The sequence below is a fragment of the Lissotriton helveticus genome, chromosome 5_1, assembly GCF_964261635.1.
Source record: "Lissotriton helveticus chromosome 5_1, aLisHel1.1, whole genome shotgun sequence".
NCBI classification, from domain to species: Eukaryota; Metazoa; Chordata; class Amphibia; order Caudata; family Salamandridae; genus Lissotriton; species Lissotriton helveticus.
The window spans coordinates 1,210,925,603-1,210,953,385 of record NC_136065.1 but is presented as its reverse complement, the minus strand read 5'-3'; the positions used below and the strand labels follow the sequence as shown (position 1 = coordinate 1,210,953,385).

The following is a 27,783-nucleotide window of genomic DNA, read 5'->3' as shown; positions in this document are numbered from 1 at the left end:
TTTTAGCTGGCGCGACCAAAGGTGTTCGTGTGACACCCAAGGGCATCCATTATGTTGGATGTATTTGCCTCACACACCCAGAAGGGTGTCATGCTTCATCATCGGCGTTTGCTCCTCGTCGGGGAGGCGGTGCAACCCCCGACGGGCTCACCTCAAAGAGGGGCTCTTTGGCGGAGATCTTTTTATCCAACAGCCTTATGGTGAGGTGGGGGTGTGTGGGCAAGATGGTGTGTTATTGTGATGGGAAAATTAAAATGTAGCAAGGGGTACCGGAATTAGCTTTATTCTGAGGGTCCCCTGGCTGCAACTAAAATGTGGGGCTAGCTCGCTAGGTGTCAACAGGTTAACTCAAGTGATCCTAGAGGAGACTAGAAGTGGAGGTGGTCGACATGTTTCTCGCAGAGGGTAAAGTCACCCGCGATTCATCAGGACCTTTACAAAAGTGAGGGAAAGGAAAAAACTAAAAACAACAACAACATGCTAGTGTCATGTATGTGGTGTATGTTACCTCAGTGGATTCTCCTATGCCTATACATAGAGAAAAGATAAGGAAACATGGTTAAACGTAATATCATTGAACCAAAACAAGTCACGTTATTGCCAGGGCATGAAAAAGTAGTGGCATGCTGGCGTTGTTGTGAACTATTGTGCACAACCACTGCATGCCTGGGAAAGTGGAGTGTGCAGCGTGCATAGTTTGGTGCACACACAACCACTATAAATGTGAGCAGATCTGTGGCGTGAAGGAGTGAAATTAAAAACCAGGGTTAAAATGCAGCATACTAGGAGCGATGTATTGCCCATCCATTATCATTTAAATGAGCAGTTCTTGTGGTAAAGGCACCAATAAAACCATATTGTGGCTAAGCAACAAACAGACAGACACCCAACTCACTCACACTCAATATGCGCTGAAGTGGTACAGCACACGTTCCCTTCTTACCTATTGGTCAAGGACTACTTGCCACATGAGGGATCGGCGGGGCAGAACATCAGGGATGAGCCCATGAATTGTAGCTGGAGGGAAGCACATAAGTGGCGCCTTAGGGTTAAAAATACGAACACGGAAGTGTTCGTCGGTCAAGGCTATAGCTTCCCTCCTCCCGCTTGGGGCGATGTCACTCACCTCAAATCGCCAGTGTCCGCGTGGGGAGACCTACCCATATCCGCCGAGCTCGAGTAGATGAGTGAGCTCTGCGGTCGGTGTATTTTAACCTGGTAGCCTACCCGGCGTACAGGGACGTGGCGCCGCCCACTCGACAAGGTCACGTGATTGAAGCCGGTATTGAGACGGCCATCTTATAATGGTAAACGGGCGCTGTTTTCTTGGGATAATAATCACCAATGGTTTATACTAAAGGGCCTTAATGTAGGGGACCTTCGGGAGAAAGCAGGAAAGGGAGGACCCCGTGTGTATCAAAATAGTGTACACTACGAGTATCTATATGGAAATCAGAATTTCCAACTGACCCGGTGTCAGTTCGAAGTGTGGCGGCCATGATGTAATGGGCAAGTGGCTCGTAATGGGTAGACAGCGGCAGGAGTAGTATGATGGCCACTTGTTGGTCTTATAGTTGTGCGGACCCCGGTGTATTGGTAGAAGGGAACAACAGGCAAAGTGTGAGTTAGGCCCAGAGAGGGGGGTGATAGCAACATGATGAAGTAAGGTAAGGTGTCACTATTGCACTCGATGTGTGCCCTTATAAGATATACAGGCAAAAGCAAGGGATGGTGGGGAGTAACCAATGTCCACTAATCTACAGCTGGATGGATTAAAGTGAGTGCCAGGGAATGTCTTCGTTAAGGCCCTGTTTATCTGTAGACAGTCGGTGTACCCATGAGGGCATTTTTTGGGCAGTGTGGGCTGGATTCTAACACTACCCACTTCATAGAATCTTCATTGTGGCTGGAATCAACATAGTGTTTACACATTTTTGTGTGGGTCTTCTTGCAGCGGAAATTGCTGCGATGTTCGATGATCCGGGTTTTGACTGGGCGGGTTGTCATCCCGTCAAACAATTGTACTTTAAAAGCGTCCCATTCCATTCGCCTGGAACTAGCCGAGCCAGTGTTAGTGTCAAAGTAGGAGGTTATGGCTTCAGCAATGGTTGCGCGGAAGACCGTGTCTTCCAGGAGGTCAGGCGATAGGCGCCAGGTGGGTATTGGAGTCGGGGCCCTACCCCATTGCAGTGTAATCTCCACAGGGTTGTCGTCCGATAGAGTCTTACCCCTATGTTCCGCCAGAGTTACATCCCCCATCAGTGTGTTAGTGCAGAAAACATGATCAATTCTAGTGTGTAATCTGTGCGGTGGTGAGTAAAAGGTGTACTCCCTACTTAGCGAGTGTTTACTTCTCCAGGCGTCCGCCAGTCCCCAACCCACAGCCCATCGTGTTAGCGCATCTGCTTGTCTCCTGCTCTCCGTGGCCTGCAACGGTGGGTGTGATCTATCCAATGCAATGTCTATCACAGCATTGAAATCCCCGCCTATTAGCCAACTATATTCTGCCCAGTCCGCCAGCACCCTAATAATGTTCGTTAAAAAGTCCGACTGGCTAGTGTTGGGGGCGTATACACTGCCGACCACCACTGGTGTACCATCTAGCAATCCACGGACAAATACGTATCGACCCTCTGTGTCTATTCTCTTTTCTACTAGTTGAAACGGGACAGAGTTTCGCAGCCACACCGCCGCCCCCCTGGAGAACACACCATAAGCAGTAGCAAACAATTGTCCTTTCCATTTTTTAAGCAGTTTCCCACCCTCCACAGTGTTCAGATGAGTTTCCTGGAGGCAGGAAATCTTAATGTTCCTTCGGTTGAGCTGTGCCATCAGTCTATGTCTTTTATGGATGGATCCCAGGCCCCGGACATTCCAGGTGCACATCTTATACTCAGTAAGAGTCCCCATTTCTAGTTGCATCAGCCAGTGTCAGTGGTTTCCACAATACCATCGGTGGAATCATAATTCTCCATGTCCCCAGTGCCAAGTTAACAAATAACTCCCCAACTCTCAGGTCCCCAAGTAAAAACCCCTGGGGTCCAAACTGAATCGCCCAACGTGGGCAACGATGGAAATAAAACATGTGTATGCTGTGGGGAGAGGGGTCCACTTGCACAAGTCCAGAGCTGTGGGCGACGTTGTGCCCCGCCCTTGGCTAGTGGGGGTCCCATTCCCGATCGCCCCTTGCAGAAAGTCATACGTTACCAATCGGAGTCTTCTGATGCTGTGTTCACAGGTCATTCGCCGTCTGCGCTGTTATCTTAGGAAAGAGAAGTAGGCTATCAGCCGAGTCCGACACTTCCGTTGGTGTAGTCGAGCGGGTGGCTGTTGTCAAGTTGACTCTTGCATCATGCGCCGCCAGTGCGGCCTCAGTCAGGTGTTCTATCTGTCCGGTTTCCTGAGATCCGTCTGGTCCAGCTCCTCCGTTGATCGAGGATCCCCCGTTGCGACCGACATTCGTAGCAGGTGCGTTTCTCTCCTCCCGGCGCGAGGGTCCTCCGCTCCGTGCATCTCCAAGTGGATCTTGGGTATTCGGAGGTGTGACCGCTACCTCCATCCATTCTGCCGCCTCCTCAGGAGAGTCGAAGAAGTGCGATTTGTTGCCATGTATTATTTTGAGCCTGGCTGGGAACAGCAATGCGTATTTAAGTTGCCTATCCCGTAGTTTGCGTTTCACACCTAAGAACGACGATCTGGCCCTCTGCACCGCTGGGGTAAAATCAGGATACACTGAGATGGTCTTGTCTTCGTATCTCAGTGGCGCCTTCTCTCTCGCAGCCCTCAGCACGGAATCTCTGTCCTTATAATGTAAGAGTCGCGCTATGAGCGCTCGCGGTGGTGCTCCCGGTTTAGGCGGTATCGCCGGCATCCTGTGCGCCCTTTCGACACTGTACATCGGGGTAAGGCCCTGAGGGCCTACAAGCTGCTTCAACCAGTCCTCCAGGAACTGAGTGGGGTTCCTCCCCTCGCTGCGCTCCGGAATTCCCAAAATTCGCATGTTGTTGCGTCTGTTGCGCCCTTCCGCGTCGTCCATCTTGTCCCATATCAGCTTGATTTGTTTTTCCATGCTTTCCAACTTTGCAGAATGGACAGTTTGTGTGGTATCAGGTCATCCAGCGCTATCTTGTGTTCCGACACCTTCTCTGCTAGTTTGGTATGGTCCGCTCGTAAGAGTGAGAGGCCTGTCGCCATAGTGTCTATGTGTTGTTCCAGCGCTTCCCTGGATGCCTTGATTTCAGCCAAGATTAGGTCCAGTTTAGCGTCCTGAGTGTTCATGCCCGTCGGTGGGACGACCTCCGCGTTTGAGGATGCCAGTGGGTCCTCCGATCCCGTAGACTGCAGGTCCGCATTGGCACCGGGGTCCTGCGCCTTGGCCCTGTTCCGTCCCATGGCAGCCAGTGGGAAGTCTAGCCCTGCTGCAGTGACCAGGTAGACGGCTGTTTCCGCGTGCCAGAGGGTTAGGGTGTACTGCAGTCGCCTGTGTGCTGCACACTTAGGCAGCGCTCCTATCTAGCACTGATACTCCAGCAACCATAGACAAGGGCCCCGAGTCTTTGCAGCAATGTGGTCAGCCCATGCGTCCGATAAAATCCCTTATCTCCAGTAGTCAACCACTATTTCCCCCCCCCGCTAGCCTTACTGGTGGTGGCGTAGCGGGCGGAGTCACGCCGCTGCGTTTTCGGGTGCTGTGGCAGTGTCTGCGGCCCGGTAAGCCTCCTTGTCCGAGACGCGTGTAGTGACCCAGGCCGTCAGCAACAAAATGGCGGGCGCAATGGTGGCAGCTAGCTCCTTATCTTAGGCCCCTATGGCAACGTTGCAGTCAGTGAGGCAGGCAGCGGTCCGCGGGGCCACCGATCATCCTCTCCGCTCCAGGTCCCTGCAGCCAGGCTCCCAGCTCTGCTCCCGGTGCCTGCTTGTGCGTGGATGTGGTTACCTTCGCCTCAGCGCCGTTCTTGACTCACGGGCGCCGCCGCGGGAGACTCCCGGTTCGCTTCTCCACTGTCCAGGACCGCACCCTCTCCTCTCACCGGTGCCAGTCCCGCAGGGCGGGCCGGTATGTCGGCTCCGTGGTGGCCGCGAAGTGCGGGATCGACGATCGGCTAGTGCCGCTCCACAATACCGGGCCCACAGGCAGGCGGGTTGTCGGTCTCCGCGCCGGCGGCGTAATGCTTCCACTGTGGGCCGTGGTCGCCAGACGGAGGACAGGCCTCACCTCCGTTAGTCAGAGCGTTCGGTCTCTGAGGGGGTCCTCACCGGCAGCGGTCGGCGGCATAGGTATCCCCCCCGGTTCCGCAGCAGCTCAGGGGTGTTTTGGGCGATCAGGGGACAGGGGAAGCAGGATATTACGCTGGTATGTCGGGCAGTGGACGGAGCTTCTCTAAAGCACGTCCCCCATGCTCAGCTCGTGGCCACGTCCCCCCCCCCACGCATGCTTGTATACAGCGTGTACACAAAAGGGCTTGCACAAAAGGTCATATACTTAGGAGTGATTTTCCACAACAACCTGGTACCACAATAGCTGGAAACATATGCAACACGTTTTTTTAACTAAATCGAAACCTGCTTTCAGAAATGTTTGGGGCAACCGCGGAAAGTTAGAAAGTAAAAGCTTCTAGGTGGCTTTACCCCACTCGTCCCTCCCATTTCTGCTGGTATAAAGGAATGAACCAAACCACCTTTCTTTATGTATACTTTTACTCTGCATGACGCAGCTCCCTCTTTACGCTCACACGTGCCAAGCAAACTACCAGGGTTTGAGTAGGTTTTCACCGTTTACACAGTGTTTGTTTACAGGTTTACACTCTGCATTACTTGGAGCTTTCTCGGTCTCTCGTGCTGCTTCTGTCACAGAACAGCCGTTCCTGCTCATCTAGCATATGCTTTATAGAGTAACAATGCAAACCAGAAAAAACAAACTTTTAAAAGAAAATAGCGACAGATGCCTTCCACAAAACACAGCCAGATGCTTTATAAAATACAGCAAGCCGGAGCTTTGACAGAAGCCTGCCGGGCTGGCAGCCAGCAAGCAGGCGGTGGAGCACAGCGAGTGAAATCTGCAGAGCTGCAGACTATCCTTGCCTGTCCTCTCCTCCCTCGCACGTGTACCCGAGGAGTGGCCTGCATTCAGCTGGAGAAGCCACAAGCATTCGCCAGAGAGGGACTGGCAAGGTCAACCCTGAAGGGCTTCATGCTTGTGCCACATTGTCCCTTCAATGATCTGTTCTCACCAGTAGACCGTCTTCAGTAAGCCATCCTTAACTGCCTCTCTTCTGTTCGCATTCTGCTCCATCTCTCAACAACCGCTCACACTTTGAGCCACAACATTTCCACTTTCCATTATTTGAATTAATATACTACAACTCTTCACTCACATAGTTCCCTTTACTTCTTTCCCACTGTATCAGAGGTCCATGCCATCAAGCGCTCTTATCTCCCTGAGGGCATCCCCAAGGCTCTTCATTGGCACCGCGTCTTGGCACTATACAGTGTCTGTAACAAATCTTCATTTGACATAAACCATCTCTTTGCCAATTAACAACCAAGTCATCAGTGCTTCATCACCAACTGCCTCACTGCCATCCAGGACTATGCACTGCCTAAGGCTCAGCAAAGCCAAAAGACAGGCTATCTACTTCCCTTATCCCCATACTGAGAGCCGACTCTACTCCATCTCACTCACACTGCACCTCCTCATACGAGACTTACCACACTCGCTGGATATCTTGGAGTATCATCCACAGCAAGATGCAGATCTCTCCTCATTCATCTCAAAGGCAGCTGCTGCAGCCTACGTCAAATTGCTCACCATCTACTCCTTCACAATCACGATTAATGCAAGTCATCAATAATCTTGAGTGCTGCAAATACTTATTGGTCTTCTCAATTTGCTCCTTCAACCCTTTTAAGAGACCTCAACAAGGCCAATCACACACCTTTAAAAAATCTAATACCCCACTAAGTGTCCAGACCGCGACAAAGCAGGCTGGTTCTCAGCAAAAAAACATACACAAACTGATAAAGGTCTTGGGGCTGACTGGAGAAACACATGGTTATGTTATGTTAAAATATTTATAAAGCGCATGGCTGCCCCAGCAATGGGGTGTCCCAGTGCTAACTGTCTAGTATAGTGGGAAGCAAAGGCAATTTAGCGATTGGAGAAGAGCCATGTCTTCACCATGCTTCTGAAAATCCAATGATTAGTGATGCTACAGAAGGTAGGGAGTTCCAGAGGGCAGGTCCCAATGCCTTGAACGAGCGGCCACCGCTCTGGCCCTCCGTATCCGAGGCACTCATGCCAGATGCAGATCAGCTGAGCGCAAGGCATGGGTGGTTACATAAAGGAAGCACATAGCGTACAAAATCCCAGGGAAGAGGCCCGAAAAGATCTTATGAATGATACAGAGAGCTTTCAATTGAATTCTCTGTTCCATGGGTACCCAGTGTAGCCAGGGTGGAGATCGGAAATGTGACAATGTTTATGAAGTGCAAACAGAGCGCGGGCTGCAGCGTTCTGGGCATGTTGGAGCCTTTGGATCACCGATTTGTTGGATCCTAAGAGTAGCACATTGCAATAGTCCAATCTAGCCATGATGGTTAATTGGATAATCAACTGCAGAGTATGAGAATCGAAAAGACCTAAAATAGGCTTTAGGCCACGTAACAGTCCGAAACAGGTGCTTGCCACTGATTTAGCATGAGCCTTACAGGAGAGCTCATTGTCCACCCATACGCCCAAGTTCTTGACCACAGATTTAGACAAGAGTGGGGGATGCACCAAGAGCAGGAGGCCACCACTGGTTGCCCCAGAAATGGGAGTCCCTGCCCCCCAAGAGGATTCCAGATTTGGTGGAATTCAACTGCAGATAGCTGTTAGCCATCCAGTCAGAGATGGCGGTTAGATCTTCCTGAAATTTCGTTGAGTCCTGGCTGTGGTTATTAGAGAAGGTAAACACCAGCTGAGTATCGTCGGCGTATGACACCAAAGAGATGCCCCGGGCTTTAGCCATCAGAGCCAACGGTCTGATGTAGACATTAAATAAAGTAGGGCTCAATACTGACCCCTGGGGACACCTCTGCTTAATGGGTGGGTATGGGGGGAGAAAAGGGGGGCGATGACTTGAAAGGTCCGGTCAGCCAGAAAAGCCAAGCACCAGGAGAGGGCCTTGCCATCAACACTGATCTCCATCAGCCGGTGGAGCAGGATCTTATGTGAGACAGTGTCGAAGGCTGCACTCAGATCAAGCAGAATCGGTGCTGTGGTTCTGCCCTCATCCAAAGAGGTCTGCAGCTGTTCTGTAACTGCCAGCAAAGCGGACTCGGTGCTGTGCCATGGCCGGAAACCATTTTGAGAGGGATCCAGTACTGAACTGACTTCCTGGTATTGGGTTAAAATAGTGTTGACATATTATTCTGGATAGGAATGGGAGCAGAGAAATCGGTTGAAGGTTTTCAGGCTTGGACAACTCCAATTTTGGCTTTTTCAACAAACAAACAACTTTGGCGTGTTTTGTCAGCTTCAAGACTTCTGCATGCCCTTTCAATGATCTCAAACTATGCAGTGGTATCAATGATTCACATTAATATTTGGAATATATTTCACAAGCTGTCGATATCCAGATTCTGGGGTTGCTGTCAGAGGAGGGGGATACCACTTCTTGCAGAGATCTACAAATTTTTTTTAGAGAAGGAGGCGGGATTGGACTGGCTGATGGGGCAATTAGATGGGAGTTTGGAGATTAGCATGTACCTTACTGCCGTGGTTACAGTGATCAGATCTCATTATAAACACCGATTGCTATGCATTCAGAGACTGATATTTTCAGAAATTCCGAATTTTCTGCCGTTTTTAGGAAGTCTCTCTCTATTTTCCAGTTGAATCGGGCTCTTTGCCCTCAAGAGCACTACATTCGTCCTCACAGCCAAAGTGATATGTCATTGTTTGAGGTGTGATTAAAAAGGACTCTCAAAGTAAATGTGCTTTTGTACCGGCTGTCAATGAATCTCCGGAAGAGTTAAACAAATATGGACTCTCCTGGACAGACAAGTAATAGCCCTGGTCATAGAATTCAGCACCACCTGCCGTTTGCTGCCAAAGATGGAATCAGAAGGGAGTTTTTTAGAAGTTTCAATAAGCTAATTTAAAATAATTTATCTTAGCTATTAGCTCCCACAGCGCCTACTCCGCTGATAGCTGCCTTAGGTTCCCCCTCCCAAAAAGTTCTTAACCGTATCAGAATATAAACAAACATGGAAGCATTTGACTGACTGTTTACTAGCACGCTTCATCAGCGATTGTCTGAGTATCTTACGTTTCTGCACGGTGACAAACAACCTTCCACCTTTAAGCTGAAACGAGTGTCACCCAACTTTTTCCTCATCTAATAAAAACCTATCAGGAGAAATATAATTTTTTCTTTGCAACAGTTCAGATAATTCACATCCTTCCATTTCTGGATAGTCCCAAGTGCAACCTCCTGTCCGAGTGAGCCCTCGCCAGATTCCTGCTCCCAGCAAGTCATAGGCTGAAATTCTGAAAGGTGTCAATCACTCCTGGCATTGGAATATAGAAGCTCAAGCATTTAACGGGCCAGCTCAAACTCATCAGCATCAGTCTTGGGGAAAGAAGTGATCTTGTTACTGCTTTTACTTGTTTAGATGCATCTTTGGAACCGGTCATCACTTTGTTTACGGAGAACAGTACAGACCTAGCAGAAATGGACACTGGGCTGGCATTAGAATGCTGTCATCAGAGATAACTGCAGTGTCCCATAAGGAAGCTCAGTGGACTAATTGCAGTTATCTGTTCCTAGCAAGAAAACTTGCAGTTTGAATTGCATCATAGGCATCCCGGCCTCCAATGCTAGTATTCAACATCACAAGTTCAAGAGGGTACCAATTACAAAGACAACCTAAAACAGTTAATGGATTAATGAATAATCCATTCGGGGTACAAATAAAAAGATTTTGGGTAAAATAGGTCTGCGTCATAAAATAGATTTCAAAACATTTAATGAAAATAAATATGCAACAGTCAATCAAGTTATGCTTAGTCCTTGAGTGATCATGGAACAAGTGAATAAAAAGGAATATTTCGCAATGATGGGTTTTATCACAAGGCAATGTGAATTTCATAATTATTGTTGAATGTTTCTAACATTAATAGTGTCAATGTTTCGAACCATCTAAGTAAATTCATTGGTCCTCATGAGGACTAAAGGGTGGGCAAACTAAGCAGTTTGCCGAAGCCATTAGCCCCACTGAGGTGCAGGAGGAAATTATCAGCACCCCTTAAGAACTCAAGAGCATGAAGATCCAACAAACATGGCTTCTCAGGAGATGAGAAAAAGCTTAATTTTTAGGAAGAGGTAAACCTCCAGCACCCTTAGTTCATCTTCTCCAGGCAGCCTCTTTCCAGCAGTGGGCATGGAGGGTGAATTCGGGCACTCAGAAGCAGGACTCAGGGCTACCTAAAGAGCAGCACAAGCATAAACCCTTGACAGGGCACTGCAACCGTCCAGCTAGCCAGCATGAAGCTTCAGCAACCGCTCGTGCAACTGACGTTGGGGACCCCCGATCAAATTGGAATTATTATTTCACGCAGGCAACCTTTGTCTTACAGTTTACAATGTGAATTATGTGGAAGCAGATCATTAGGACGGCTGATCGAAGACCCTGGTCTCTACTCTAGACAGACTATGCAGATCCTAATATTGCCAGAGGAAACCGGAGCTGCAGAAATCTTGATCTTTGCTTTCACAAGCTATGTTTTTGGAAAAAAAGACTCACACTGGGGGTTTGCCATATGGATTTTGGTTTAATTACAAATACTATACTGTTCAACCCTTTTTCATAGTTTAATTACAATTCATCCTTTTCAATTCAGTTTGAACATTTCATCACTTGTAACTGTGTTGAATAGGAACTTGCTTGATATACTGACTATTGACTTTCTTAAAATAAGCCCTAATGATCGAGCCCGTGCTAGCAACAGAAACCAGGAGAATTTAGTGACTTACAGAAGGCTCTGTAAAATTCTGGTAAAATGTCATCTTGACCATGGCAATGGAGTTCATGCACTAGACTCATGTTGTCTCCACCAGTTGAGTGTCCTTGGAAAGGTGGAAGGTTCAGAAGTCGTAAGGTCTAAATACTCAAAGGCAAGGACCGAGGGTTCAAGGTGAAGAGTGGGGTCAGGTTTGCTTGTGTCCTCTTACTCAGGAAGCTAATCTTGACCAATGCTTCTTCAGAATACATGTTTAGGCTGTGATAGAACAAAACACTGAGCCAGTGGGCATGGGACAGGGGCTTTCTCCTTGATAATTCTCTATTGACGTGTGCACTGGTTGGGCAGACGATCGAATATAGGTGGCAAGGTAAGACTGACTATGGGAAATAAATATCAGAGGAATCCCACTGTGGGAAGTTAACCGAGCAGCAACATTCTCTGGGAGTGACAGGAGTCAGCAAACTACGAGGGAGGCAGGGCAGGTAAGACACTACAATACTTCCATTGCTCTTTTCTTGAACAAGTTCCAATCCAAAAGACGCTATTCACTTCTTTTGGCTTTGTTCACACGAGAGAGATGCGTTCCTCAGAAAGGTACTTTCTGCAGAAGCAGTACTCCTCCCCCGCAATGTTGTAAAGAGTTCCGACATCCACCCGGGTTATACAAAAAATCATAAAGGAGTGTGAAAGCTACGGCTTGGGAGGCGGACTTACCCTTCGTGCTCTATGCCAATTCATGGCCTCTTCCTAGGAAAAACCTAACAAGCTTTAGCACAAAGGTCGCAAGGCGCTGAAAACAAGAGTCCACTGCTCCTGGGCTCATGGCGTGATCTGTTACTAACCATCCATGCTTATGTCTGGGCCTAATCAGGACAGTCCCACTGTAGGGTGACCAACCTTCAGTAAATTTCATGGACGGTCCGTAATTTTAGTATCTAGTCCGTTATAATTCTTTTTAAGGACGCCTATTGTCCGTAATTCTGGCGTTTGCAGGGATGACCCCCTTGAGAAGCGTGGCTATGATGCCCCCTTTGAGAAGCCTTAGGGGTTTCACAGCAGTCACTTTTGGGGGCCAGCTCGCACTTCTTTCAAGTGATGAGGCTTCCACAGCTCCTCCCAGACTTGTCAATTAGTCCCATTGTCATTCTGTCTGTCACTTTTCTCTCATACAGAATGACAATGGGCCATGCTGCAGTTACAGCATGTGGTGTGTCTGTGCCTGCATTGCAGAGTCGGGTGCCATAAATGCTGGGGATGTTCCTGACTGTCAAACAACAGAAACAGTATTTTGCGTTCACTCCGGAGGACAGCGATGGCTGGACAGCCTCTAGTTTGAGAATTCTTTTTTTATGGAGTGTCAGTCCAGCGCATTCCAGGAACCGAACTCTGCCCATTAATTCTCAACTCCCCGTTTCTGCATAGTTCTCATCCTGCGGGATGAGTATTTGTGTCACCTGCTTTCCCCATTTCTTTGTTGGGGACACCACCACCCACCTAGTTGCCAGGATGTTTGAATTAGTGTGTCACTCTGCCATGTACAAGTTCCTGATGGTTAGTTGAGTTGTTATGTTTTTTTCTTCTTTATTGTTGGTGGCGCCTATACCCTACTTTTCGGCAGACTGGCTCAATCTATGCCCAGGGCACCAGGCATAGGAATGCCTAAGCTTTAGGAGACACACAGCCCATGAACGTTAAAGAAAGTGAATACAATATAACTAGCCCGTATGTCAAATTAATAAAGCAATAGAATTTAAAAAGTACACTTTTATTCCACTTTGTAGTTTAAGAGAAAGGAACTATTTTTAGGCTAACAATTTACAATTTAACAGGCCAATGAATGATGCTGGCTCACCAAAGGCTCACCAAAGGCCCTCTGTGTCTGTAAAACGTACATTTTTTTCCCCCAAAGGTTTGTCCTGAATTTTTACACTCACCGTCCTGAATTTGCACCCATGCCAGTTGGTCACCCTAGTCCCACTGTGGATCGCTGCCCTCTTTCAAGAGAGCAAGGAAGGGACCTCATGTGCAAGACTTATTACTGATGCAAAATGAATAGTGTGCTGGCGCTCAAATAAAAACACTGCTCTAACAGCTTAAACATTTTGGTGTTCTGCCAACATATGACTGCCCTAAAGAAAAATAATAAATATACCAGGATTTATTAAACCACACAAGTGCTGCGTTTTTACCTTTAGAATTCTATAAAGTCTAAATCAAGAAGCTGAAGAGACTCTGGTCAACGTCATACTATAAAGTTCACTGATGCATTATGGGTGTCGTGCGCTGGTACCCTATTACCACCCTGTTGTCCATGTAGAAGTTCTTGCCTAAAAGTCCAGACTGGGTGTCTCCTCACAGCACTGCCTATTGCAACGCATATATGCTCTTAATGGCTCTAACAGACGTGTGTCATTGCTTAGGCGTTATCAAAAGTAATCTGACATGCACCAACACATTACAAGGTGCAACAAAGCACAAAAAGGGTCATTAAATAATTTCTCCCAAGGCACCCTGCCCTTAGCTTTACACTCTGTCCCTTGTTATGGTGTGACAGCCTCAAATAGTTGACCGAGGACGTCATTTATTTATGAAGTTTTATATCGCCTGACCAAGCGATGATAAAGTACTTTGCAATCATAACAATAAGTTATAACTGGTGCAGTCAGGCCAATCGGCCAACCCTTCTATTTCCCCTTCCCCAATAACCTTCACAAGCCACTTGTGTGGAGTAGTCTGGTCACAGTTTATTGTTGGGTACCATGGTTAATCACTGCAGACAGGGGGGTCACAATTGTAACAAAACAGAAATTACTTTGCATACTTTTCGTCACTATCTACATTTGGTAGTCCTTGCTGTGACCCAACATGGAGGGTTGTGCTTGACCAGAGATTTCTGGCTTCAGCTTGCTACTAACCATGTCTTATAACAGCAAATTCTGGAAGGTTAGTCAAGTTCTGGTTTACCCGGGTTGAACAGGCCATATCAATTTCAAAATCAAACTAAATGTTATGATTTTAAGGAAGTTACCCGTTTCCTTTGGTTGGACAACTGAAAACACACACTGGACCTACCAGAGCAATACGAACATTTAAGTGCGAATAAGATCAGGGTATCTGCTTGATTCTCACATGTTGGTAGCTATGCCAGCGATGTTGGATCCACAATTCTGACAAGAGAACCACAGATCCACGCTCTTCCAAATATTTTTGCTGCTTTGTAGTCCAAGGGGGTCCAGGTTCTAGTTTCTAATCCTAAAAAGGAATAAGGACACAATCCAGAGGGGTAGGAAATTCCCTCACTTCCCAGAAAAAATGTACACCCACGGATCTCCAGGATCTCTACATGATCACGATTATCAGAACCAGCGGTCTCATTCTTCCTCTACAGATGACATCTGGGGAGAGCCAACATGACATCTGTGGGTCATTTTACCTGTACAGAAATCACTACTTGTCCATCCAGTATCTCACAAATATTCCATTACAATCCTACGTTAGAGGACTACAAGATTGAGTTAAAATAAAGCATACAAATACTGAAAATGGTCAGTTATGAGTACCCCCACACTGCAACCATAACGGACCCAGTCTCTAACTTCAATGGGGAGAACCGCAAATTAGCAGTGCGTTATTAGAGGCGGTAGTGCATTTACCCAAAACAGACCAACTTTACTGACTATTTTTAAGACCTGTCCTTTAACACAGTGACTACATATAAACACATCTTTTCTTGTCTTCCTTTTTTGGCTGTAACCTAGACATTTGGTACATTTCCGAACAAGACAGCCATAGAATAGTAGGGCTACACATGCCATACAGTAACAGAATAAAAAGCGAGGAGAGGCTACTTTCTATTTACACCACTAATACCTTACACTGAAACCATGAAACAGACTCATTATTTGCAATGGACAATGAGACTCAAACACAGGGACACTGAGCCAATATGAGACTGATAGAGACAAGGGAAATGCCCACTGCACAGGCTGTAGAGTTGTGTGTGGTGTGATAAGGAGGAGGGAGAGATGTAAAATATGATGCTTTAGCTGAAACATGTTCATTGTTTTCATTGTGGCGTGGGAAAAGTTCTGAGAATTCAACATCTCTTACCTCTGGAGTTAGGTATCTCATTATGATTTCTTTCCCTTTTTCACCAAGCTTCTCGTCTGGAGTCACTTCATATTCTGCCTACAACAACATAAAAATTGAATAAATCATAAGGATACCTACTTATAAAGCATGGTACAGCTCATTGTAACAAACGACACAGTAACCCCAAGGGCTTTACAACACTTAGACGAGGTCAGGATCATAAAACATGCAGTGCACCCTATCCTTTCAGAACTCGCGGCTTCTAGATCTCAGATGCCTCCAACATCTGCTGTTTTGAGGGTCTGGGGTACACCAAACGGAACTGTGTTTGGTGCATGCAGCATCCAGTAACTTTAGCTCTAAGACCTAAGAATACCTTTGAATTTTGATGAACAGCTCTCCAGAATTGCAGGCTTGCTTGCACTCAAGAGCTCAAGAATAAAGGCATCATGTTGCAGTACTGGTCATAGCTCTCCATAGTACTAGGTTTGAATTCCCAATCACAGCACCACCACGACTAGTAGGGTTGTTCCCTGTGACTTAGAGCGGCACGTTTGCACTCCTTAGCACAGTCCTGTATACAAGAATATTTTGTTGGCCAATGAGAATCCTTGCATGCTTGGTCTGTAGCAATGGGGATGCACTGGGCAGTACTTAAAATATCCGTCTAAAAAAAAGGTGAAATGCTAAGATAGCTTTCGTTCTGCCACTCTGGGTAGAATGCAGTGCACTCTGTCTGCTGTACTTGGGAGCCTCCTCATTATGCAGGCACCAACTCAACCTTTACTCAAAGCGCAGGAACTGCACAGTTTTCCTATCTCAGCTTGAGTAGTAGGTGACAGATAATGATACCAGCTATGCAGGGGCAGCTGGAGAGTAGTGGACACAGGAGTTGATCGGGGAAATTAGTTAACAGAGCTGTGAAGATTTTCAAGGTGGGGGTGTTGCCATCAATGTTACATCACTTAAGTCCTACAGATGGTGAAAAATCCAAGTACGGCAAAGGAGCCACGCCCTTTCACCAGGAGAGTGTAAAGTGTGTGGTATGCAGCCGGTGGTACATTTTTAGAGCACACAGTCACAAATAATTATTACAGCATAGTGTGGAACCACACTTTGCTTTACAGACTGCTCATTTTCCATTGGAATGGCCACAAAATTCGCACTGACATGCAGTTTTACTGATAACACTATACAGTGTACAACTAATTGTAGAAATCTGGTTTCAGAAAATATTTAATATTTGCACACCACCCAGTATAGTGTCTTTATTTCCATTTCACGTCAGAATTGCAAACAATATGCCTCATTTGTGCAATTTAAGATTATTTGTACAGTCAATTTACAGCTACTTAAATGATGCTGTGCGTTACAAAAACACAAGCTTTCTGTTCACACTCCCTCTATCCCAGAAAAATTGTTAGATAGTTCACGTTATAAAAATCTCTAGCTTTGCAATCAGAGTACCAAAAGAAAATAACAATGTCAGTGTTAAAATAAGCAGCAGTTTGTCAGAAAACACAGCCTAATACTTGAGCTCTGTCTTTGAACTCACACCAACTGTGACAAAATAATAACAAAATTTAAAGGCATCTTTTTTGTTCATTCACCTTCTGAACTCCAGCATTTTTACTTTGAGGGTGCTGCCGTATCTCACACCTCTGCTTCTAGTGGGCATGGTGGGAAAGTTATGCGATGGAAGGAGCCTGAAAGGAGGAGCGAGTTTTTAGGGTTCCAAGTTGTTTTTAGTATATTTATGCCATAAGACCATACAGCTCTGCACCCCGTATCATGAGGGAAACAGCATCTCTACTATGGAAAGATCCAAGGCTCAAGTTCTCCAAAGTACGTAACATGATTATTGATCCATCGGGGAGACAGAATGAGGTTCTCAATTTGGTGTGAAGTATTGAAAACAAACACCGACGTCAATAATGGATGGTGCCGAAAGTGATCCAGCAGTGGTCTTTGAAATTCGTTAACCTATATCTGTTGTGCCATACGTAACAAAGAGCTGGGCACTAATAGGTAAATATCTTACCCTGTCCAGATACAATAAGAGTGCACATCTGTCAGTGATGTGTAACATCTTATCCAAGGGAAAAGTAAGAACACAAAAAGAATATATTTCCATGGAGTGGTGCTGTGACAACATATGCCTGCTCTCCAGGTGACAGGACAAGTTCTATTTTGTATGTTTAAAAAATGTGAGCCCTAGTTTCAACCGGAGGATACCAATGCCTCAACTTTAAATAAAATTCATAAGCAAGATCATTTTTTGAGAGCAAAGTTTTATTCATCTAAATTACATGAAGCTTCTGGAGCTCCCAAAAGATATTGGAGAAAAAAAGACTAATCACAGGAAGTCATATTCTCATACATACAACAATGAAAAATCACTCAACAGTTCAGTTCTCGGGGGCGTGGCTACCAACCAGCCAAGATGGCCGCAGCATAACACAGCTCTGTGACTAAAGAGCCCTCCCTCATCAAATCCGCACATTTATCCGCATCACCGCAATTCCTGCACCACACCACCTGATACGGCTGATCCTCCGGTGCACAACGAACCGACCCGTGTCCCTGTGCACCGAAAACTCGAGGAGCGACACCGACGTGAACCCTGAGGCCTACTTTGGCGCCAGGAGCCGGGGACTAAAGTGGGAGGAAGACCCAGCGAGGCAAGTACCCTGAAGCGGAGGCCGTCGCACGAAAGCTCGCAGGTACGCCCCGGAGCTACACTCCCGCAGCGCTGCCACAGCTTCAGCAGACATAGAATAACCCCCCGCTGGACTCTATACGACTCTCCACTTAGAGGGGAGAAAAAGCAAGCAGCGCACCGGTGGGGAAGGGCGGCCTCCGGCAGGTACGGGCCTGCGACGGAGTGACACACGTGGCCACAACCGGTCCCTAGACTACGGCATAACTACAAGCCACAGCGACTCCCCAACAGACCATCCTACCACAGGCCACCACAGCATCTCGGCCACAGACGGAGGGGCACATCCCTTGGGAGTAACACACGACACCAACTTCGGCCACTGGAGTCCGGCATATCCACAAGTCGCAGTGACGCCATAACGTACCATCCCAGCCATAGGCCGATGCAACGCTCTGGCCGCAGAAGGAGGGGCATGGACCAAGAAAAGCGCCACATTTACTACCCTAAGGATTACTACAGTGGCGACCTCGACACCACTGGGCAGGAGTTAGGGCTAACCCAGGAGGACGCTAACAGCTGCTAACACAGCTAAAAGCACCCGATCTACCCACTTACAGAACACGATCGCCCTGCCCTACTCTCCCAGTGACTGCTGTGAAGAACTTACTGCTTTGACGAGTCGCTGAACTAACTCTGGGCGAACCCTAAAATCACTCAGCGCACCATATCCTGTGGCCTACATAATGAGTGGCAGGGGGACAAGAGGCCATCAGGCCTCAAAGCTAGACAAATTCGTCTACCACATAGACCCACCAGACAATCCAAGAGGGGAAATACAGCGGACGCCACCCCCAGCCCAATGGCGCACCGAATGACGCTGAAAAGGTCACCCTGCAAGATGTGATGGCAACACTAAAGATGATGCAATCCTCAATGGGCACAATATCTACAGACGTCTCCCTGATAAGGGCAGATTTTGCGAAGATGTTAGACCGACTCGTGGAGGTGGAGAAGACAACTACCGGGCTCGTGGGAGACACATCGGACCTTCAGCGTAGAGTCCAAAAACTAGAAGATGATAATGCCACACTGAGGGCTAAACTTGACGATCAGGAAGGCCGCTCACGGCGCAAAACGTACGCCTGATAGGTGTACCAGAAACGGCAGACGGCCCAGCCCTAGACCTCTACGTTGAGGACCTCATACACAATCAGCTAAAACCCAAGGGGTTATTGAACTATTTCTCAGTGGAACGAGCCCACCGAGTACCCGGAGGAAAGCCCAAACCGGGGGCTCCACCCCGTCCGATCTTGCCGCGAATCTTCAACTTCAAGGACCGGGACGCTATTTTACAAGCAGCACGCACACGCCCCCCGATAACAATTGATAATTCAGAAATTAATTTCTATCCAGATTACACAGCGGCAGTGGCCCAACAAAGGAGAGGCTTCACGGATATAAAGAAAGAACTGAGAGTTCGTGAACTCAAATACTCAATGATCTTTCCTGCAAAGCTACGAGTCGAATCGGAAGGAAAAACATGGTTTTTTGAATCGCTGCGGGACGCCCAGTTTTGGCTGGAGGGATGGAGACCAGCTAGAGGACCCAGGAATCGCGACCCACAGCGAAACAGCGGAAATAGAAGCCCACAGGCAACCGACGAGACCGAATAGACATGAGACGTCACACAGCGGACACTGCGGACTCCACCCGACACCGTGGCTACTGCTTATTTGACTGGGACATCTGATTGCACTCTTTGGCAGGGCATGAGGTATACCAGACAGATGAGAGACTACTTAACCACAGTCGTGGATGGTCGAACATGGTAAGACTCAGATCACGGACACAGGGATTCATGCAGGTAAGAAATCCTAATCTAAAACGACACTGCATGGTATTTTCGGAGAGAGGGACTCGACGAAGGACACAGAAGTCTCACCCCCACGAACAATACTCATAAGTTGGGACTATAAGCACTCTGCTCAGTTGGGGAGGTGGAAGGTTCTTTATCCACCAGGCAGGGAGGGGGGCAAGGGGTTCGCACATACTGAGTTTGGTTTGTTTTTGTTCTATGTTCCAGGCTTGGATAGTTCTTTCATGTATACATGCCACATACACTCTGACTCTTCTACACACATTCAGACATATTGCCTCGAATGAAGCCGGCTCTCATCGGACGTTCCTCATTCTATATAAGCATTACACCCACCCTATGGGACGAATGTTAAGCGCCCTAGCTTTCTCCCCAGGCATTAGCTTAACATCGGCTTTGGCACGGGCACACTCCACAGTACTATGGATACACCTACACACCGGACACTATGGTGGAAAACAATATATCGGAACCTAATCCCCAGTTGCAAAAATTTATATCCCCCCCCCCACTGACAATTATTTCCTGGAATGTAAACGGGCTGGGACATAAAATTAAATGGGGACTGGTCCTGCAATATTTAAAACGAAGGGCACCCACAATGGTCCTACTACAGGAAACACACCTGACAGGCATGGCTAGTAAGGCACTGAATCGTTGGGGCTTCAAAATGGTCACGCATGCGGAGTTTTCATCCGGCTCCCGGGGGGTCGGAATTCTCATCAACAAGAGTGCTCCATTGATAATCAAACATACATGGGCAGACGATCAAGGGCGCTTTGCGGCAGTCACCTGTCAATGGGAGGGACGGACATATAATATACTATCAGTATATATCCCCCCGACACTACATCAAGGGGCCTTTCAAGATCTAGGGAAATTACTACTCGAACTCCCTGAAGGGAACCTGATCATGGGAGGCGACTTTAACGCAGTACTTAACACGGCAATAGATCGCCAACCTCCTCGAGAAACAACCAGACCAAGCCAAATCTTTAAAGAATTTCAAGACGCAATGGGGCTGGTGGACATGTGGAGGATTAAACACCCGACTGACTGCCACTACACATTTCACTCGGGAGCCCATAACAGTCTCTCCCGAATAGACTATATGTTAACACTAGCAATACCTCCTGAAATGGTAACGACCATAGAACATCTACCAAGAGGGATATCAGACCACTCCCCAGTTCAACTCACCTACACAACACGACCCACGAGACGGCAGAGAATCTACCCGGTTTATCCAGGCTATTTGAAAAACCACAAAATCGCAAAGGCATTAAACACTGCAACCACGCACTACTTTGAAGAAAACCTGTCGTCAGTTGACTCACCGTCAATCCTCTGGGAGGCATATAAATCGGTCATCAGATGACATGCCATCTCCACTATCACTAGACACAAAAAGAACCAAAGGGAGACCATTGAAGCGTTTGAAACGGCCGTCCTGACAGCAGAAATAGCCCATGCCTCAGATCCCACAGATATATTTACAACAAGGGGTGGTGATGGACAGAGTTTCTGAATTAAGCAGAATACTCTCACCCAGTCAAGAGATCAGGGCTAGATCCAACACCGTTTTTTAGCTCATTGCACCATCCCAGTTTCAGAACCTGGCTGTATGCAAATTAGTCTGTCCCTGGCCCAGTGCATCATGGGAACAGGGCAGACCAGACTACAAAAGCCAATTCTTACACTGGGAAGGAAACAGGCTTCCGGGGACCGGTTTCTGGCATTTCAGCCGTCTTCCGCCCGGCTTGCCTGAATCCTGATGGTGCAATGAGCAAGGGACTCACATCTGAGTATACCCTTCCACGCTTAGGGTGGACAAAAATATTTACAACAAGGGGTGGTGATGGACAGAGTTTCTGAATTAAGAAGAATACTCTCACCCAGTCAAGAGATCAGGGCTAGATCCAACACCGTTTTTTAGCTCATTGCACCATCCCAGTTTCAGAACCTGGCTGTATGCAAATTAGTCTGTCCCTGGCCCAGTGCATCATGGGAACAGGGCAGACCAGACTACAAAAGCCAATTCTTACACTGGGAAGGAAACAGGCTTCCGGGGACCGGTTTCTGGCATTTCAGCCGTCTTCCGCCCGGCTTGCCTGAATCCTGATGGTGCAATGAGCAAGGGACTCACATCTGAGTATACCCTTCCACGCTTAGGGTGGACAAAAATATTTACAACAAGGGGTGGTGATGGATAGAGTTTCTGAATTAAGCAGAATACTCTCACCCAGTCAAGAGATCAGGGCTAGATCCAACACCGTTTTTTAGCTCATTGCACCATCCCAGTTTCAGAACCTGGCTGTATGCAAATTAGTCTGTCCCTGGCCCAGTGCATCATGGGAACAGGGCAGACCAGACTACAAAAGCCAATTCTTACACTGGGAAGGAAACAGGCTTCCGGGGACCGGTTTCTGGCATTTCAGCCGTCTTCCGCCCGGCTTGCCTGAATCCTGATGGTGCAATGAGCAAGGGACTCACATCTGAGTATACCCTTCCACGCTTAGGGTGGACAAAAATATTTACAACAAGGGGTGGTGATGGATAGAGTTTCTTAATTAAGCAGAATACTCTCACCCAGTCAAGAGATCAGGGCTAGATCCAACACCGTTTTTTAGCTCATTGCACCATCCCAGTTTCAGAACCTGGCTGTATGCAAATTAGTCTGTCCCTGGCCCAGTGCATCATGGGAACAGGGCAGACCAGACTACAAAAGCCAATTCTTACACTGGGAAGGAAACAGGCTTCCGGGGACCGGTTTCTGGCATTTCAGCCGTCTTCCGCCCGGCTTGCCTGAATCCTGATGGTGCAATGAGCAAGGGACTCACATCTGAGTATACCCTTCCACGCTTAGGGTGGACAAAAATACAGATGACACAGCGTAAACACTCGCCCTTGCATCTCGCGAATACAGGGCACACGCAGAAGAAATGGCTAAAGCTAGGCACACTGATACCCTACATAGGATTTACGAACTGGGAGATAAGACAGGGAAAATGCTCGCATGGCTTGAAAGGAAGGATAGAGCGGACAGATGGATAGCCCAATTAGCACTGCCTGATGGCACACATACTACCTCCCCCAAAGGATAGTTGAAGAACTAGCCTCATATTACGAAAAGGTATACACTGCACGTGGTAATGTGACAGAAGAGGACAGCATGCAATTCCTACATGACATACCACTTACCACTCTATCACAGGAAGACGCTCAAGCTCTAGAGAGTGATTTAACGGTGGAAGAATTGGGGAAGGCACTAGCAGCCTTACACACAGGCAAAGCAATGGGACCAAACGGCCTACCGGTAGAACTGTATAAAACAATGGCACGACAACTCATCCCTAACATGCTCCCCATGTATAATGACTGCTTAACACAGGGTACACTAACGGCTGATCAGCGATTGGCCACCATTGTCGCAATTCATAAACCTGGCAAACCGCCTGACCAGACGTACTCATATCGACCGATCTCACTATTGAACGCAGACGCGAAAGTGTTAGCGAAACTATTGGGACTACGACTACAGCCACATTAATACACCCGGACCAGTCGGGCTTTATGCACGGGCGGAATACATCTCTTAACCTGCGACGTCTTAATGGGGTACTTCACCGCATTCCAATGCTGCGTGAAGAAACGGCCATTCTATCCCTAGACGCAACCATGGCGTTCGACCTTGTGGAATGGCCTTTCCTTTTTGCAGTGCTCAGAAAGATGGGATTTGGCCCCAAATTCTGTGGCTGGATTAAACTGCTATATACGGCACCCCTAGCTCAAGTGGTTGCCAATGGCCATACATCGCGTACGATCACGCTAGGTCGCGGTACAAGACAGGGGTGCCCGTTGTCCCCACTTTTATTCACACTCATATTGGAACCATTGACTGTGAAAATATGCACGGAACCAATGATCCGTGGGATCACATGGGAGACGGGTTGGGAAGACCGCATCTCCCTCTACGCCGATGATGTATTGATATACTTAATGTCCCCGGCCACATCCCTAACAGCCCTGCTGGACGTCCTCAAGAAATATGGGGAAGTATCAGGCTACACAATTAATAGGACGAAATCGCTCCTATACTTACTACACGGTCAAATGCCCATGCTACCTTCTGCCTGTACACTACAAACAGTAACCAGAGGGTTCCGATACCTTGGAATTTATGTCACGCCACAAGACTCAATTTTTATGAAAGAAAACTTACTGAAACCTCTACAGAGGCTCAAATCAGATGTCACACACTGGCGCTCCCTCCCACTGACACTGTTAGGAAGGGCAGCGCTCTTCAAAATGCTTTCGCTCCCAAGATGCCTCTATGCGTTACAAAATACCCCGTTTCCGATTCCTATCACTTACTTTAAGGCAATAGACGCAGAAATCTCTTCACTATTATGGGATGGAAAACCGGCCCGTATAGCACACTCCAAACTAATCCGCAGCTGGTACGATGGGGGGATCGCACTGCCAAGTGTTAAATGTTAAAGTGGCCGCACAACTAACGGTAATCAACCAATGGTTGCATACTCCGCAACATGACCCAGCCTACAGCCTTGACAGGACTATACTCCCCACAGAAAAACTGATGAAGGCCCTATACACTAACAAACAACGTCACACGCTCACGGGCCCTACGGCCCACACTGTTAAGATTTGGCACACAGCTCAAAGAGCCCTGGGATGGGAGGGAGTGCTCACACTTGCCACCCCACTCTGGGACACACGTCATCTTGGTACCTTGGCTAACACTAAGGGATTTAGGCAATGGGACCTCATTGGTATCTCTAGATAGGAGACCTATGGAGTCGGGGAGCAATCATCACATTTGAAGCCTTGCAAGAAAAGTACGGAATGGCGATTGGACATATGTAATGTCGGACATTTCAGGAGCAAGCGGGGTAGAAGTACAGCCAGAACCTAGGTGTTGCATATTAAATATTTGGTTGCCTACAGACCTCAATCGGGGGGCTACAGACCTGGGCAACACTGGGCATGGCACTTGCAAAGCGAAACAATGCTAGAAAATGGGGATCCGGCCTAATACCCTCAAGAGCACAGTGGGGAAATGACATAGATGCGGCGATGGTAGCAGAAAGGGCTGTATATGTACATAGGGGGTGTCTGAAAAAATGGTCCAAAATCTGGGGGAAATGGAATGAGTACCGGGGAAACATATGTGAACCCCCGCAAGAACTGTCTGAACCTGAAACAAGCCCATAGGGCGGGTAGCATGATACAATGTAGATATAAAGGCGATGTACCCATAAGTGAAAAAAAGGGAAAGGAATGTTATTGTTTTTTGATGTAAATGTTTATTGGGGAACTGTTTCCGAACACGTGCTATCTAGAGATTACCCATAGATGACGAACATTTGCAGGCCCACATGTCTATTACATGCACGTATACTATATTACATGCTTATGGGCACTAATCAATTTATACTGTACTGAAATGTGTGAAATGCAAACATTAATGTATGCCTCTACATGAAAGAAAACAAATTGTACATGTACTGTTACACTGATAAAAAAACAATAAAAACTGTTTAAAAAAAAAAAGTTCAGTTCTCAGGAAAGACAAACAGATGTGCATTTTATACGTGTAGCAACTCCTTCCAGGTACATTGATAACATTTGTTAAACATTTCCACAGCAGATGCAACCATCAGAAGTTCATGCAAATGACAAAGTGAGCATCATATCTCACGCCCTAGACTTCCCATGCCATCCGGAGCTGAACCCTGCAAAATACCTTTGATTGTTAGTTGCTGGAAGCTCGAGCGTGCATTAGTGCTGTAGTAATTCATGCGACACAGACAAGGCGTCGGTTTGTTTTTTGTGCTTGTGGCTTAGGTACCCACAATTCTCTCCTTTTGACACCGCGTCAACCTTTTCACCACTCAATATTGTTTAAATATGGCCTCCTCCTGGAATTTTTACTCCCTCTCTTTTTCGATTTTCATATCGCCTGTAACTTGTCTCTGATCTTTTCCCAAAATCCTGGTTTACTCATCTCATACGCTCTCCATGAAACCTTTGAGATATTAAAGGATATTATATGTTCCATACATTGTCACGGATAAAAGTGCAGCATCCTCCTTAGCTAAAATCAGATTCAATGCCATTATATTCTGCAAAATCATGCTGCGCATTGCGATTATTTCTTCATTAATATTAGATAACGGTGCAGTTGTGACAATAGCCAGTCTCTATTAATTGAGGTTGATTCCTTATTCTTACTACATATAATGCTACCCCTACTGGAGGAACCATCGCAGAGAAATGTCTAAAGTGTCTTACCCTGCATCCCTCCTTTGGCAGATAAAGAAAACGTTCTGCAACTGTTTAGTGTGGTGCATACATGGAGCTACTAAAGCAAGATAGCAGGGGTCGTCACACCCAGCTGGTAATGAGAAGTAAGGCTTTCTTCTGGAAACAGGATATATCTCACAATAACTCTTAACTCTATCTCAATGTAAATTGTTCTTGCATGTTAAAAGTATGTGTGTTGTTGCTTTCCCACTTTTATATTTCCTTTATGTACTATGTAAAGTGTTCCTACCCTTTCACGCCATAAATTCAAAGCTAGATGCATTAGTGATGAAGCACTTTCCTTTGAAACAGGTTCATTATATCCTTTTGTATATGTCAAGAATCATTTTCGTTGAAGCTAAAAATTCTTTTGCCTCTTCAGACAACATGCATTGCACATACTGAGGCACTGAAAATGTAATTTATTTTGGTTTCTCATCGAACATTTTACATTTTTTGTTCCACATGAAATGTTTTGGATACTCGTAAATTAGCAAGGAAAGGTAAATGACTCATGACAATAAAAAGCAAAGTAGTCTTTGACCTATGTAACTCCTTCAGCTAGTGAGGCTGGCACGAGAGTGCTTTTCCAACAGTTTGCCACATTCATAATCGAGTTGTACATTTGTACCAACTGGACACAGGTTTTCTCAATACTCATTTTGAGGATAAGATGCATTTCTTTTTCATCATTCCATTTCGTCATAGGAGGCATAGATGGGTGGAGAACCTATTGCTTTCTACTGGTTGATCATATTCATCAGCAACACCAGGTGCAGTCCAATTGTGAAGGTGGTGGACTCAGCCCTCAATCTTCTGCCCCTGATCCCTCTTTCCTTCTTCATTGACTCGTTTCAATGCCCCACTTTTGTTGATTTCTTATAATTGGCTTGTCATTTCTGAAGTGACCACTGACTGGCGCAGCTCACCTTCAGGGTCTTGGACATCCTCCTCTGGTGCTCTTACTCAGAATGGGATGAGTGTACCCATGTTTGTAGGTTTTGACGTTTAACAGCAGTGTTCATTACCAGCGAATCTTCCACTGGGCCTATTGGCAATTCTTCCAGAAGTGACTCGTCAGTTGGGCTCAGTTTGCAGGCTCTAGACTATGACAGGCAGCAGTCTTAGATTTTGGGGCCGCTTGCTGGACATGGCGAAACATGGAGTGCATAACATCAGACAGTCTTTTGCAATAGTCCATGATCAAGTAATCAGTTAGACGGCAACACAGTTGCAGGCATGCCAGGAAATCTCAAGATCTCATGGGGGAATAAACCTGTCTTTTTATTCGGCATGCAACAGATGCTCATTAGCATCAGACGTAGGGAATCAGGGCATTTCAAGATGGTGGATGTACACAACTTCACCAAATTGTTTTTATTATGTCAAGCATTCCACCATCCCCGAAGATGGTGGGTGAAAGCACAATGCAGTCTCTGTGGGATGCCAACAGCCTTAAATATAAGCTTCATGATTTCTTTTAAGAAGTGTCCACCTTATCAGTTGCTATGTACATCAGTACCCCATGCCGCAGGATAAGTTCTTCAAGCAACAGTTTTGCCACAGTCATAGCGTTGTACCTGCGTGTTTGATAGTCTTCCACCCATCTTGAGAACATGTAGATCAATGTTAGCACATATCTGTATTCTCCACAAAGTGGCACCTCTACAAAGTTGATTTGAAACCTCAAAAACGGTCCATGAGCTAAAGAAGAATGACTTCTTGTAACCACAGTTCCTTTCCCCATGTTGTTTTCCTGCAAACCAAATACTGTGAGCAATAGTCTTGGGCATATTTTGGGATTGAAATATTTTGAAA

The 27,783-nt window shown here is 46.8% G+C and overlaps 1 protein-coding gene across 3 annotated transcripts in view; it reads right to left on the bottom strand.

Annotated features, from left to right (window-relative positions):
- Positions 1-27,783, bottom strand: part of GRK5 (G protein-coupled receptor kinase 5) — a 648,325-nt gene that overhangs the window by 276,013 nt on the left and 344,529 nt on the right. For all 3 annotated transcript variants that reach the window (XM_078643914.1, XM_078643917.1, XM_078643915.1), the window contains exon 4: positions 15,119-15,196. In XM_078643914.1, the coding sequence (XP_078500040.1) occupies positions 15,119-15,196 (78 nt within the window). The remainder of the gene's footprint in view (positions 1-15,118; positions 15,197-27,783) is intronic.